At 37.7% G+C, this 15812-nt stretch overlaps 1 protein-coding gene and 1 pseudogene across 10 annotated transcripts in view; both read left to right on the top strand.

Moving 5' to 3' along the window:
* The window catches only part of CEP70 (centrosomal protein 70), a 128870-nt gene that overhangs the window by 43781 nt on the left and 69277 nt on the right, over positions 1–15812 (top strand). For all 10 annotated transcript variants that reach the window (XM_046001372.1, XM_046001378.1, XM_046001375.1 and 7 more), the window contains 2 exons: positions 117–240; positions 595–775. In XM_046001372.1, coding sequence (XP_045857328.1) covers positions 117–240; positions 595–775 — 305 coding nt within the window. The remainder of the gene's footprint in view (positions 1–116; positions 241–594; positions 776–15812) is intronic.
* On the top strand, positions 5507–6174 carry LOC123939631 (annotated as a pseudogene).

Consider the following 15812-nt stretch of genomic DNA (forward strand, 5'->3'; position numbering starts at 1 on the left):
AATACCCTGTAGTTCTATCCACGTTGTCGTAAATGGCAAGATTTCATTAAAGTTTTTTAATCTTAAAAATTTTTACCTTTTATTTTTGCCATCTGTGTTATATTCCAAAAATGTAGATCTCATCGTTTTTGACAAACAGTCATCACAAAGGATGAGGCAGAATTTGAAAACATTGGTGGAAGAAACAACACGCCAACAGAGCATGATCCAGGAACTCATAGAAACTAATCAGCAGCTTAAGTAAGAAAATAGAAAGAATTCTCTTTTGAATTGCTTATGTATAAGTAGTATGCATGCTAAAATAATTGCCTTGAAAATAATTTTTTATTTTTTTATCTTAATTTTTCTAATTTAAAAATTTTTTTCTATTTTAATTAAATGTTAAGTTTAAAAATATTATTACTAGGTAAATCTTATAGTAGTAGTTTAGCTTAGATACGTAATGGTGCCCTATATTTCTCCTGTTGGTTTGTGCTGTATGATGGAAATTTTAAGAATGCAAAGAAATTTTAGAAATTCAGTGTTGTTAGATGGCTGTGTTTGTTGATGTGATTTACTTTTATTACTAAGGGAAGTATTTGTGTCTGTTATTAGAAATGAACTTCAGTTAGAAAAAAGCCAAGCAGCCGATCATGAACAACGAGCTAATGACTTGGAACAAATTATGGAGAGTGTGAAGTCCAAAATTGCTGAACTGGAGGATGAATCCCTAAATAGGGTTTGCCAGCAACAGAATATAATAGAAGATCTTCAAAAGGAGCGTAGAGCTTTACAGGTATTGATTTAAGTGTTTTCATAGATGATAGTACTAAAGCAGCTTATTAAGGTCACAGGTAACTTCTATGTTGCTTAATTCAGTCATCTTTATCTTATTAACCTATCAGTGTTGCCTTCTTAAAATTCTTTGTTTGGTTTCCAGAATATCCTCTCCTCTGGTTTTCCTCTAACCCCACTGGTCATTCTTTAATTCCTTTGCTGGTTCTTCTTTTTTTATTTATTTATTTATTTATTTATTTTATTTTTTATTTTTTATTTATTTATTTGACACAGAGAGAGAGAGAGATCACAAGTAGAGCAGCAGACAGAGAAAGAGGGGGAAGCAGGCTCCCTGCGGAGCAGAGAGCCCGATGTAGGGCTCGATCCCAGGACCCTGAGACCATGACCTGAGCCGAAGGCAGTGGCTTAACCCACTGAGCCACCCAGGTGCCCCTGCTGGTTCTTCTTATCTTCCTATCCAGCTAGTGCTGGGATTCCCCAGTACTCATTCCTTAGACTTTTCTCTTTCTTATATATTCTGACTCTCTTGGTGATGTTCAGTCTCATGTAAAACATAAATTCATTCATAATTTTAAATCTGTAGCCTAGGCATCATCCCTAATTCCGGATTGATAACTTGCACCTATTTGATATCGCTACTGAATGTCTAATGGGTATCTTGAACTTTACGTGTAAAATGGAGTTCCTGAATTTCTTCCCCAAACTTATTTTTTTAGTTTTCACTCTGGTCCAGGTCACCTTCATTTCTCTCCTACCTATGTGTTGGTCTCCCTATTTCCACCCTTGCATTTTTTTGCTAAGCTGAAAACATAGTAGCTCAGAAACCTCTAATGGCTTTCTTTCCTCTTTAGAGTCTTACCATGGCCTCTAACGTTCTACATGATTTGGCTTTCTGTTACCTTCTAATTTCATCTAGTTTACTCCTTGCTTATTCTACTCCAGTCACACTGACATTCTTGTTCTTTTATTTTATTTCTTTAAAAGAGATAGCGCATGTGTACATGGGTGTGAGCAGTTGGGAGAGGGGGCTGGGGGAGTGAGAGAATCTTAAGCAGGCTCCATGCTAGGCATGGAGCCCGATGCAGGGCTCAATCTCACAACCTTGAGATTATGACCTGAGCTGAAATCAAGAGTCGGTCACTTAACCCACTAAGCCACCCAATTGCTCCATGTTCTTGCTCATCCTTGAATATTTCCCTTGAACAGAATTCTCATCTCAGGGCCTTTGTACATTTTGTTCTTTCTTTTTCCTTTGCACTGCATGCTTTTTCCTACTTAACTGCGTGACTTGTTCTCTCCTTTCTTGGATGTCACCATCTCTCAGGGATTCCTTTCTTGAGTACTTTACTTATGGTTACCAGTTCCATCTCCCACACATCATCGTGCCTTCCCCGATTTAAATTTTACCTATAGTTCTTACCATCATCCAACATCCTAACATACTGTATACTTTATTTATTTTGTTTATGTATCTCCCTTGTTAGAATGTAACCTCCATGAAGACAAATATTTTTGTCTATCTTGTTTAGGCTAAGAGAGCCTGTTTCATTATCAATAGTCGATGCTCAAATATTTGGGTTACTGAATTAAATTCACATAACATTTTTATGGAATATGCTTTGTGATTATAAGTTGTTTGGCTACTTTTCTTTTTATATAAATATCAATATGGTAACACTGAATGCTTTGTATTTTAAAAAGCTTATTTTATGACATGGGAATTTGTTATAATTAGAAGAAAATAAATGTTTTATAGTGATAATGAATGTTTAGTTGTATGAGTTATTACAGATCCTTACAAATACTATATCTTAATGAACATCAAATCCTTAAAGCTGTTTTGTTGGCACAACAGTGTATTTACCTACAGCACACAGGGATTTAGGCTGCCTAAAATCAGGCCAGGTCTAGATGTCTGTTCAGTTTATGCTGGAACATTGAAAGGATCTGATGAGTAATATCAAGTCCAGGGGTCAGAGAGAATCAGTCAGAGACCACAGGGAGTGCTGGTATGATGAGAGAGGCAGTTGCTGTTCTGCCCTCATTTAGGCTGCCAGCTTGGGGTACACAGTGCTAGAGCTGCTGGTATTGATCATAACTCTAGAGAAGACAGCCAAATCTGTTTTTATTACTTATCAGTCAACAAAATCCTCAACTATTAAGATACTATGTTTTTAGGTTGGCTTTGTTAGGTAGTTTTCCTCATCAGTGGAACATTATAAAATTATAATTATAATAATTATTATAAAATTATAAAATTATCTAAAGGAGGGGGGATTTTGGAAATATTTATATATGCATTTGATTTTGACCTTTCTCTCAGATAGAGGGCATGTGGAAATCCAAGACCATTTAACACATCAACTTATTGATGTGAGAAGGCAGCTATCAGGAGCTGTAAAGGTGCTAGGTCCATGGTTGACAGAGGGAGTTGAGGTGGAGGATACAAGTGCTATTTTTCCAGGAAGATATCTATTTATCTCTTCAAGGAGGTTGATATACAAATAATTACAAAGTTAAATTATTGAAACATAAGGTGTATGAATTTACCAGTGTGACAGGCACTGCAAAGAACTGATACTTGAAGGTTCATTTGTAAGGGAGGACTTGTATTTTTCCATCAAATAGTTCCATAAGTCATAAATGACTTTTGGTATTATTAGCTTTCTATTTCAGATCCCAGAGATTTTTTTATTATAGCTTATAAATTGAGGTCTCATATTCCAATGTGCCCTGGAAGGCACCCTAGACACCCTAGACACCTGGTGTTGGGGGAAGACTGTCTATGCTAAATTGATCAATTGAAATTAGTTGTTTGTTTTTTAAGTCCTGCAAGGGTACTTTAGAGTATTAACAGAGATTGGTCAACCCAAGGAATTTCAGTCCCTACAGTGTTGTTCGATTGTCCCATTACCATTACAGACTAGTCATACATTCTGTTTTATACTAGTCAATCTGTGCTTTTTGGGGGAGGATGGGCCTTATTTCACCATTTATGACATTCTTCTTATTTTGGCATACAGCTTCTAATTTAAAATGCTTTAATGTTGCTTGTTTTGCAATTGAGAAAAAGAAAATGTTGATCTTGTATGTGTGTGGCAGAGAAGTCAAGGAAATCAACAGATGTTTGACAACAGTATATTGAAAGATTGCTAGGGAAATGCAGAAACCAAAAGATAATCTTATATTTGCAGTTTTTATGTTTTGTCTTGTAGTTTGTCTTTTTCTGTACTTAGACCAGTGTGTTGACTTCTTTGGATATAGTTTTATAAACTCTTAGGTACTCTAAATTTCTAAACAGATAATTTTTTAGTTTTAAGTCAGTGTGACTTGTATCAGGATGTAATTCTCCCTATTTGCAAAAATGATGGTGCTATTCATAGGAAGTATATTGATTAATAAACTGATTTTTACTGCTTTTTAGTGGTTACCTAAAAGATTAAAATATGTATTATTTTCTCAAAATCTAATGTTACTTTGCTACTGGAAATCCTAGCTACAGCAGTCAGACAAGAAAAAGAAATAAAAGGTGTCCATAGTGATAAGCAAGAAGTTAAACTGTCACTATTTGCAGATACATGATACTATACATGGAAAATGTATAAAGACTATCAAAGTGTCCCTGGGTGGCTCAGTCAGTTAAATGTCCAACTCTTGATTTCAGTGCAGGTCATGATCTCAGGATCATGAAATCGATCCTTGCATTGGGCTCTGTACTGGGCATAGAGCCTGCTTAAGGTTCTCTCTCCCTCCCCCTCCAAAAAGAGACTGTCGGGGTGCCTGAGGGGCTCAGTGGATTAAGCCTTTGCCTTCAGCTTAGGTCATGATCTCGGGATCCTGGAATTGAGACCGGCATTGGGCTCTCTGCTCAGCGGGGAGCCTGCTTCTGCCTCTCCCTCTGCCTGCCTCTCTGCCTACTTGTGATGTGTCTCTCTCTGCCAAACAGAGAAATAAAAAAAGAGACTATCAAAGGGGCACCTGGATGGCTCAGTGGGTTAAAGCCTCTGCCTTCCGCTCGGGTCATGATCCCGGGGTCCTGGGATCGAGCCCCGCATCAGGCTCTCTGCTCAGCAGCGGGCCTGCTTCCCCCTCTCTCTCTGCTTGCCTCTCTGCCTACTTGTGATCTCTCTCTGTCAAATAAATAAATAAAATCTTAAAAAAAAAAAAGAGAGACTATCAAAAACCTGTTAGAAATTTGTAAGATACAAAATTAATTCACAGAAAAGGGTTATGTTTCTAACACTAATGATGAAGGAGCAGGAAGAAAATTAAGAATTCCATTTATAATTACACCAAAATGAATAAAATACCCAGGAATAAACTTAACCAAAGAGATAAAAGACCTATATTCTGAAAACCATAAAACACTGATGAAAGAAATAGAAGACAACACAAACAAATGGAAAGATATTCCATGCTTATGGATTGGAAGAATTAAAATGTTAAAATGTCCATACTACCCAAATCAATCTACAGATTTATTGTAGTCTCTTTCAGAATACCAGTAACATTTTGACAGAACTAGGACAGATAATACTGAAATTGGTATGGAACCACAAAACACCTCAAGTAGCCAGAGCAATCTTGAGAAAGAACAGCAAAGCTGGGGGTATCATTATTCCAGATATTAAGATAGACTACAAAGCTGCAGTGATCATAATAGTATGGTATGGATTGATTGAATTCCATGGGCATGGGAGCCTCTCCGGAGAGAGAATGAATGTGAGAGATGGACATGAACAAATGGATTCATTTAGAGCTGTGGAGCAGGACGCCCTCGGATGTGAAGAACTTGTCCTGGACAACTGCCAGTTGGTTGAAGGCAAAGTCAAAGGCCTCACAGATGAATTTGAAGAACTGGAGTTCTTAAGTACAATCAGTGGAGGCCTCACCTCTGTCACGAACTTAATCAAATTTAAACAAACTTTAGAAGCTTAAACTAAGTGATAACAGAATCTCAGGGGGTCTGGAAGTATTAGCAGAAAAGTGTCCAAACCTCATACATGTAAATTTAAGTGGCAACAAAATTAAAGTCCTCAGCACAATAGAGCCACTGAAAAAACCTCAAGAGCTCAGACCTTTTCAGTTGTGAGGTAACCAAATTGAAGTTCCTCTTGCACCTCATGTATCTTGGTGGCTACAACTGGGATGACAGGGAGGCCCCTGACTCAGATGTCAAGGGCTATGTGGAAGACCTGGATGTGATGAGGAGGATGAAGATAAGAATATGATGAAGATGCTCAGGTAGTGGAAGATGAAGAGGAAGGAGAAGAGTAGGATGGAGAGGGTTATAATGACTGGGAAGTAGATAATGAGGAAAATGAAGACAAAGTTGGTGAAGAAGAAAGGGATCAGAAGTGAAAACAGGAACCTGAAGATGGAGAAGATGATGACTAAGTGGAATAACCTATTTCGAAAAATTCCTGTTGTGATTTGACCCTTTAACTACCCCTCCCAATTCCATCCCTCAAAACTTATTTTTTTCTGATTGTAATGTTGCTGTAAGAATGAAAGGGGAAAAGTATACTGTGGATGATGCGGGGAGAGAGGGCAGGAGGGAGTAGAATAAAATGCTATGTTTATTGCAAGAAAAAAAAAAATAGACACAGAGATGAAAGGAACTGAGCAGAGAGCCCAGGAATAAAGCCACAATTATATGGTCAATCTATGACAAAGGTATATTTTTGCAAAAACACACAATGCGAAAAGTCTGATAAATGATGCTGGGAAGACGGGACCTCTACATGCAGAAGAATGAAACTAGGCCAGTTTTGTACACAATGCACAAAAATAAATTCAAAATGGATTGAAGATCTAAATGTGAGACCTGAAGCATAAAACTCCTGGAAGAAAACATAAGCACTAATTTACTGACATTGGCCTTAGTAACATTTTCCTAGATACGTCTCCTCAGGTAAAGGAAACAAAGTAAAAATGAACTATTGGGACTATATCAAAATAAGAAGCTTTTATATAGCAAAGGGATCCATCAACAAAATGAAAAGACAACCTGCATGGAAGAAGATACTTGTAAATGATATATCCATCAAGGGGTTAATATCCAAAATGTATAAAGAACTTACACAATTCAACACCAAAAAAACCCCCAAACAATCTGATCAAAATCTGGGCAGAGGACCTGAATAGACATTTTTCCAAAGACGACATACAGATGGTCAACAAATACATGAAAAGATGCTCAACATCATTAATCATCAGGGAAATGCAAATAGAAACCATAAGAAGATACTACCTTATACCTGTCAGAATGGCCAGAATCAAAACAAAACAAAACAAAAAAACCAAAAAACAAAAAAAACCCAAAAACATAAGTGTTGGTGAGAATGTGGAGAAAAAGGAATTTTCTTGCACTGTTCGTGGGAATGTAATTTGGTGTAACCACTGTAAAAACTAAAATGGAGATTCCTCAAAAAACTAAAAGTAGAAATACCATGTGACCCCGTGATAACCACTACTGGATATTTTCCTGAAGAAAAGAAAAACACTAATAGGAAAAGATATCTTTACTCCTATGTTTATTGCAGCATTATTTATAATAGCTAAGATATGGAAGCAACCCAAGCCTCTATTGATAGATGAATGGATAAAGAAGATATGGTATATATTACTCAGTCATAAGAAAGAATGAGATCTTGCCTTTTGTGGCAATATGGATGGACCTAGAGGGTATTGTGCTAAGTGAATTAAGTCAGGTGGAAAAAGACAAATACCATATGATTTCCCTTACATGTGTGGAATCTAAAAGAGAAAAGGATAAATAAAAAGTAGAAACAGACCCATAAATACAATGGTCAAAATGGGTGAAGAGGAGTGGGAGATATTTGCTCCTAGTTATGGAATGAGTAAGTCATGGGGTTAAAAGGTGCAGCATAGGGAATATACTCAATGGTATTGTAGTAGCAACCTAGGCTGACGAATGGTAGCTATACTTGTGAGTATAGCATGAAGTATAGAATTGTTGAATTACTATGTCGTATACCTGAAACTAATATAACATTGCATATAAACTCTACTTCATTTAAAAAGAAATTTAGTATTACTTTGTAATTTTTACCTTAGTCCATGCCAGTGCAACACCCAAAACAATTTTGCTACTCCCCAACTTATATTGTTGTATATTCAATTCTCTATTTTTTTTTTAAATATTTTATTCATTTGACAGAGAGAAATCACAACTAGGCAGAGAGGCAGGCAGAGAGAGAGAAGGAAGCAGGCTCCCTGTGGAACAGAGAGCCCGATGTGGAGCTCGATCCCAGGACCCCTGGATCATGAACTGACCTGAAGGCAGAGGCTTTAACCCACTGAGCCACCCAGGCGCCCCTCAATTCTCTATTTTTATTGACTCTCTACATTTTGTTACCACTGAAAATTGAAATAACACAAGGGGCGCCTGGGTGGCTCAGTGGGTTAAAGCTTCTGCCTTTGGCTCAGGTCATGATCCCGGGGTCCTGGGATCGAGCCCCGCATCGGGCTCTCTGCTCAGCAGGGAGCCTGCTTCCCTTCCTCTCTCTCTCTGCCTGCCTCTCTGCCTACTTGTGATCTCTGTCAAATAAATAAATAAAATCTTTAAAAAAAAAAAAAAGAAATAACACAAAATATTTCTTTCTTATTATTTAAATTTTTACAAAGCAAGCAAAGAAATCTAATTACATACTCTGCCCTAATTGTTATTTATTATTCAAACCACTCAAGGTAAAGCCAGCAAGCTCTTTTTTTTTTTTTTTTAAGATTTTATTTATTTATTTGACAGAGAGAGAGACCACAAGCAGGGGGAGTGGCAGGCAGAGGGAGAAGCAGTTTCCTGCAGAGCAGGAAACCCAATGCAGGATTCGATCCCAGGACCCCCAGGTCATGACCTGAGCCGAAAGCAGTCGCTTAACCAACAGAGCCACCCAGGCACTCCACCAAGCTCTTTTATATACCTTTTCCTGTAAGTTCTTTAGCTTCAATTTTTTACTTTATGTTGGATTCATCTTTTGAGTTTAGCCTTCTGAAATAACACACCAAACCATAAGACAATATTTCTTGGGGCCAAATGAAAAAATAGACCTAAAATTTTTTAAAGTCAGCAAGACATTCAGAATATATGACTGCCTTATAAGTACTGAAAGTAGGGAGGAAAGAGAGATACGGGAAGGAGAAGGACAATTTATTTGGCACAGGCTGTTGTTACTGGTGGGAGATTCTGTATTGTGTATGAATGGAGGTCTTGGTTCCTGAATTCCCCATGAAAGATTTATATGAAAATCCACACTCCAATAAAAGAGGAAAGTAGCAAGCACAAAGCAGTTTATTAAGGACAGTACACTCTCAAGATGGGTGAGTGGGCAGGCCCAGAGATGGCGACTACACTGGAGTTAGGGGTGTCTTTTCTTTTTATGTTTGCGTAGGTTATGGATTGATCATCGCTACAGTGGTGTTTGAGGTTGTTTCCAGTCATCTAAGGGACTCCTGCTGGTAGAGGGGGGGAGTTTTTGGTCTTACAAGGTTCTGGCCAGAACTGTCATGGCCATCTTTCCCCACGGGAAGGGAGGAGTCAAAACCACAGTGTAAATATAATGAAGATGATGTAGGTTATTGTAGGACATAGGCTGGAAAGGAGAACACATGCTCTGTGCCTGCTGTTCTTGATCTGATAGCCCTGGGAGATGGGGATCTGATAGCCCTGGGAGGTGGGGAACTATTTAACTATTGTTCACCACCATCCTTGCCTCCAGCTCTTATCTAGCTAACTGCCTACTCTGTCAAAATCAGTATCTAGTCCTCTTTCACTCAGCATAATTATTTCAAGATTCATTCTTATTGCTGGATGTATCATTGGTTAATACTGTTTTATTACTGATAAGTATTCCATTGTATTGATATATCATAGTATATTTGCCTCTTAGTGTACTCTTGAGTTGTTTCCAGTTTTTGACTATTACATATAAAACTTATTAACATCTGTGTTCTACTCTTTCTGTGAACATACGCTTTCATTTCTCCTCAGGAGATACCTAAGGCCGTAATTGCTGAATGTATGATAAATATATATTTAACTTTTTAAGAAACTGCCTGTGACTTGTCTTCATTTTTTCAGTGTTCTTCAAGGAGCTTAAGTTCTTAAATTTGATGAAGTTCAGTCTATCAATTTTTTTTTAATAGATCATGGTTTTGGTTTGTATCTAAAAAAGTGGTGCCTAGCCCAAGGTCACAGTATCCAGTTGTCCTACCACCATTTGTTTTTTTTTTAAAGATTTTATTTATTCACTTGACAGAGAGAGATCACAAGTAGAGAGAGAGGCAGGCAGAGAGAGAGAGAGAGAGGGAAGCAGGCTCGCTGCTGAGCAGAGAGCCCGATGCGGGACTCGATCCCAGGACCCTGAGATCATGACCTGAGCCGAAGGCAGCGGCTTAACCCACTGAGCCACCCAGGCGCCCCCCTACCACCATTTGTTAAAAAGAGTATCCTTTGTCTACTGTGAAAATCAGTTTTTGTATGTGTGGGTCTATTTCCGGACTCGGTTCTGTTTCACTGATAAATGTATCTGTCTTTATGGAAGTACCACACTGTTTTGATTACTGTTAACCTTGTAAGCAGGCACTGTAAGTCTTTTACATTTTTCTTTGTCAATGTTGTTTTGGCTATTTTAGGTCTTTTACATTTCTGTATGAATTTTCTAATTAGCTTGTTGATTTCTACCAAAAAGGCCTGCTGGGATTTTATTGAGTACATAGATTCTTTTGGGAGAATGGCCTTTTAACAATATTGAATGTTGTGATCCATGAGCATGATATTTCTATTTGTTTAGGCCTTTAATTTCTCTCAGCAATGTTTTTTGTTTGTTTGTTTTATTGTTGTTGTTGTTGTTTTAAACCCTACACAGGATTTAACCGTAGGACCCTGAGATCAAGACCTGGGCTGAGATCAAGAGTCAGATGCTTAACACACTGAGCCACCCAGGTGCCCCTTCTTAGTAGTGTTTTGTAATTTGGAGTATGCTGGTCTTTCACATGCTTTAACAGATTTATCTCTAAGTATTCAGTATTTTAATAGTATTGTAAATAATTGTACTTTCTATTTAATTTTTTTTAAAGATTTTATTTATTTATTGACAGACAAAGATCACAAGTAGACAGAGAGGCAGGCAGAGAGAGAGAAGAAAGCAGGCTCCCCGCTGAGCGAAGAGCCCGATATGGGGCTCAGTCTCAGGACCCCGAGATCATGACCTGAGCCGAAGGCAGAGGCTTTAACCCTCTGAGCCACCCAGGCGACCCTTTATTTAATTTTTTAAGATTTTTTTCAAATATTTATTAGAGAGGGAGAGCGAGAGAGCACAAGCAAGGGGAGTGGCAAAGGGAGAGCGAGAGGCAGACTCCCCTGCAGGAACCCCAAATGGGGCTTGATCCCAGGACCCTGGGATCATGACTTGAGCTGAAGGCAGATGCTTAACCGACAGAACCACCTAGGTGCCTCTAAAGATTTTTACTTTATTTCAGTTAGTTAATTTTTAAAAGATTTTATTTGAGACAGAGATCATGAGCAGTGGGGAGGGGTAGAGGGAGAAGCAGACTCCCCAGTGATCGGGAGCCCGATGCAGGATTCAGTCCCTGGATCCTGGGATTATGACCTGAGCTGAAGGTAGACACTTAACTGAGGCACCTTAAAGATTTTTTTTTTTTAAGATTTTATTTTTTTTACTTGACAGAGAGATCACAAGTAGGCAGAGAGGCAGGCAGAGAGAGAGGAGGAAGCAGGCTCCCCATGGAGCAGAGAGCCCGATGCAGGGCTCGATCCCAGGACCCTGAGATCATGACCTGAGCCGAAGGCAGTGGCTTAATCCACTGAGCCACCCAGGCACTGCAAAGATTTTATTTTTAAGTAACTGCTACACTTAGTGTGGGGCTCAAACTCACGACCCCTAGATCAAGAGTCACACGCTCTTCCAGCTGAAGCCAGATACTTCAATTTTGTTTAATTTTTTACTGTTCATTGCTAGTATATACAGAGAAATTGAATTTCCCCCTTTTTCTATTGTAAATTATACTTAACATAAACTTTACCATTGAAAAGTATACACTTCAGTGGCATTAAGTGCATTCATGTTGTGCATCTGTCCTTACCATCCATCTACAGAACTTTTTTCATCTTCCCGAACTGAAACTCTGTCCTCTTTAAATAATAACTCTTCATTCTTTGCTCTCTGCAACTCTTGGCAACTACCATTCTACTTTCTGTCTTGTTATTTGACTATTGTAGATACCTTGTCTCATATACGTGGAATCATACAATATTTGTCTTTCTGTAACTTATTTCATTTTAGCAAAATGTCTTCAATATTTATCCATGTTGTAGCATGTGTTGGAATTTCCTTTCTTTTTAAAGCCAAATAACATTATTTTGTGTACATATACCCCATTTCGTTTATCCATTCATCCATCAGTAGACACTTAGATTGTTTTCACCTTTGACTATTGTGAATAGAACTGCTATTAACATGGGTATACAAATGGCTATTCAAGTCCCTGGTTTCAGTTCTTTTGGGTATATATCCAGAAGTGGAATTTGTTGGTCATATGATAATTCTATGTTTAATTTTTTTTTGAGGAACTGCAGTATATTCTCTGGAGTTGCTGCACCATTCGACATTTCCACTAGCAATGTACTAAAGTTTCAGTTTCTCCACATCCTTACTGACACTTGTTATTTTTTATTTTGTTGTGTTTTCAATGGTAATAGTCCTAATGGGTGTGAAGAGTTATTTCATTCTGGTGTGGTTTTATTTTAAGATTTTATTTATTTATTTATTTGACAGACAGAGATCACAAGTAGGAAGAGAGGCAGGCAGAGAGAGAAGAGGAAGCAGGTTCCCTGCTGAACAGAGAGCCTGATGCAGGGCTCGATCCCAGGACCCTGGAATCATGACCTTAGCCGGAGGCAGAGGCTTTAACCCACTGAGCCACCCAGGCACCCCTCATTCTGGTTTTGATTTGTATCTTTCTAATAGTCAGTGATTTTGAGCATTCTTTTCAGGTGCTTGGTCATTTGTATATGTTCTTTAGAGAAATGTCTATGCAAGTCCTTTCCTTGTTTTTTAATTGGATTTTGTTTTAGAGTTCTTTATTCTGGATACTCCTTATCATATATATTACTTGAAAATAGTTTCTCTTACTGTGGGTTGTCCTTTTACTCTGTTGATAGTGTCCTTTAATGCACAAATGTTTTAAATTTAGATGAAGTCCAATTTGTCTGTTTTTTTCTCTTGCTTATGCTTTTTGTGTCCTGTCCAAGAAATGATTGCTAAATCCAGTGTCATGAAGCTTTTGTCTTGTGTTTTCTTCTAAGAGTTTTCAAGTTTTATTTCATATATTTAGATCTTTGATCCATTTTATTTTAATTTTTTTAAAGATTTTATTTATTTATTTGACAGAGATCACAAGTAGGCAGAGAGAAAGAGGAGGAAGCAGGCTCCCCCTGGAGCAGAGAGCCCGATGTGGGGCTCGATCCCAGGACCCTGGGATCATGACCCGAGTCGAAGGCAGAGGCTTTATTTAACCCAGTGAGCCACCCAGGTGCCCCAGATCTTTGATCCATTTTAAATTAATTTTTTGTAATATGGTGTTAGATAAGGGTCCAACTTAATTCTTTTGCATGTAGATACCGGTTTTCCCAACATTATTTGTTGAATAAAGCCTGTTCTTTTCCTATTGAATGGTCTTGGTACCCTTGATGAAAATAGTGTGATCATATATCCACAGGATTATTTTTGGGCTCCCTGTTCTACTCCATTAGTATATACATCTGTCTATTTCAGTATCACACTGTTTTGATTACTGTAGTTTTTGTAGTAAGCTTTGAAATCAGGAAGTGTGAGAGCTTTAACTTTGTTCCTTTTCAAGATTGTTTTTAGGACAGATTTTTCTGTGTCCGCAAAAAAAAAAAGCCATTGGGATTTTGGTAGGAGTCTCATTGAATCTGTACATCACTTTGGGTAATATTGACCTCTTAACAATATTAAGTCTTCCTGCCTGTGAACACAGAGTCTTTCCATTCATTTGTGCCTTATTTACTTTCCTTCAGCAGCCTTTTGTAATTTTCTGTGTATAAGTCTCTTGACTTCTTGGTTTATTTCTATTTTATTCTTTTTGATGCTTTTTAAACACAATTAAAAAAAAAAAAGATTTACTTACTTATTTTGAGAGAGATAGAGAGTGAAGAGGGTAGGGGCAGAGGGAGAGAGAGAATCCCAAGCAGACTTCTCTTGTTGAGCATGGAGTCCAACATGGGGTTTGATCCCTTAACCCTAAGGTCATGACCTGAGCTGAAAGAGTTGGACGTTTAACTGCTTGAGCCACCCAGGCGTCCCTGAAATTGTTTTCTTAATTTCCCTTTTGGATTGTTCATTGTTAGTGTATAGAAATGCAATTCATTTTTCTGTGTTGGCTTCGTATCCTGCTACTTTGCTGAATTCATTCATTAGTTCTCACAGTTTTTTTGTCGATGTTTTTTCTTTTCGTTTTTTGTTTTGCTTTGTTTTTTGTTTGTGGACATTCTAGGTTTTCTGCATATAAGACCATATCATCTGCAAACATAATTTTACTTCTTTCCAAAATGGATGCCTTTTATTTCCTTTTCTTGGCTGGTTAGTCTGACTAGGACTTCCAGTACTGTGTGGAATAGCAAGTGCAAGCATCTTTACCTTGTTTCTGATCTTAGAGGAAGAGCTTTCAGTCTTTCTCTACTGAGTATGAGGTTCACTGTGGGTTTTTTGTAAATGGCTTTTATTATGTTTAGATTATTTCCTTTTATTCTTAGTTTGTTGAGCCTTTTTTCATGAAAGGTATTGGATTTTGTCAAATGCTTTTTCTATATCAATTGAGATGATCATGTGCTTTTTCTTCATTCTGTTAATGTGTACTACATTGATTTTTCATAGTTTTTTTTTTTTAAGATTTTATTTATTCATTTGAAAGAGAGAATGAACAGTGGGAGAAGGAGAGGGAGAAGCAGACTCCCGGCTGAGCTGGAAGCCGGACAGGAAGCTTGATCCTGGGACCTAGAAATCATGACTTGAGCCAGAGGCAGATGCTTAACCATCTGAGCCACCCAGGCACCTCTGTTTTTCATATGTTGAGTCATTCTTGCATTCCAAGAATAAATCTCACTTGGTCCTGGTGTACAGTCCTTTTAATATGCTGCTGGATTTGGTTTGCTAGTATTTTGTTAGGGATGATCTGCATTAGAGTTTATAACGGATATTGTTTTGTTGGTTCTTTCGTATTGCGTTGTCTGGCTTGGTATCAGGGTAATGGCTTCATAGAATAATTTAGGAGAGATACAGTTGATTCTTGTATATTATCTTATATTTGCAACCTTGAAAAACTAAATTATTCTGGCTTTATGGCTAATGTATAGTTACAGGTCGAACAGGGACCCATATCACTTGGCTATATAGCAAATACCTGGCTTCCAAGTTGGGGCTGAGGCGGATGATCACTGGTTACTGGGAGTTGTTATGATATCAGAAGCCAAGTCCCCTTTTCCCCTTGAGGTTATCTAAGTCTCAGTAACTTGACACTATGGGCAGGTGAACATGTGCTCAGACAAGGCATCCTCTTCTAAAAATAGTATGTCTTAGTTATATGCAGATTAGATGGGGGTGGGGTTTCTCACTGAACTTAATAAAAAGTGTATCAGTAATAACAATGATGGTGCTCTTGATAATGAGCTTTCAAGGGACATTGAAGGATTGAAGCTACAGAATAAAGGAAAAACCAGGCCAGGCCAGTGATATTTCATTGAAGACCAGAGAGTGTCCAAGATTTATATTCCTTATATTTATATAAGGAATATAAATTTATATAAATGTATATGTAAATTTATATATAAATATATATTTATGATACATAATTTATTCCTTATAAATCTTGGGGTATATATTATTTTTAATAATAAATCCTTATTAGGGAGTTACTCTGAGCTTACTGTCTTCCATATTGCATGATTGCCTAAGTTGATCAAGCCATCTGAAATC

The sequence above is a fragment of the Meles meles genome, chromosome 4, assembly GCF_922984935.1.
Source record: "Meles meles chromosome 4, mMelMel3.1 paternal haplotype, whole genome shotgun sequence".
In the NCBI taxonomy this organism is placed as follows: Eukaryota; Metazoa; Chordata; class Mammalia; order Carnivora; family Mustelidae; genus Meles; species Meles meles.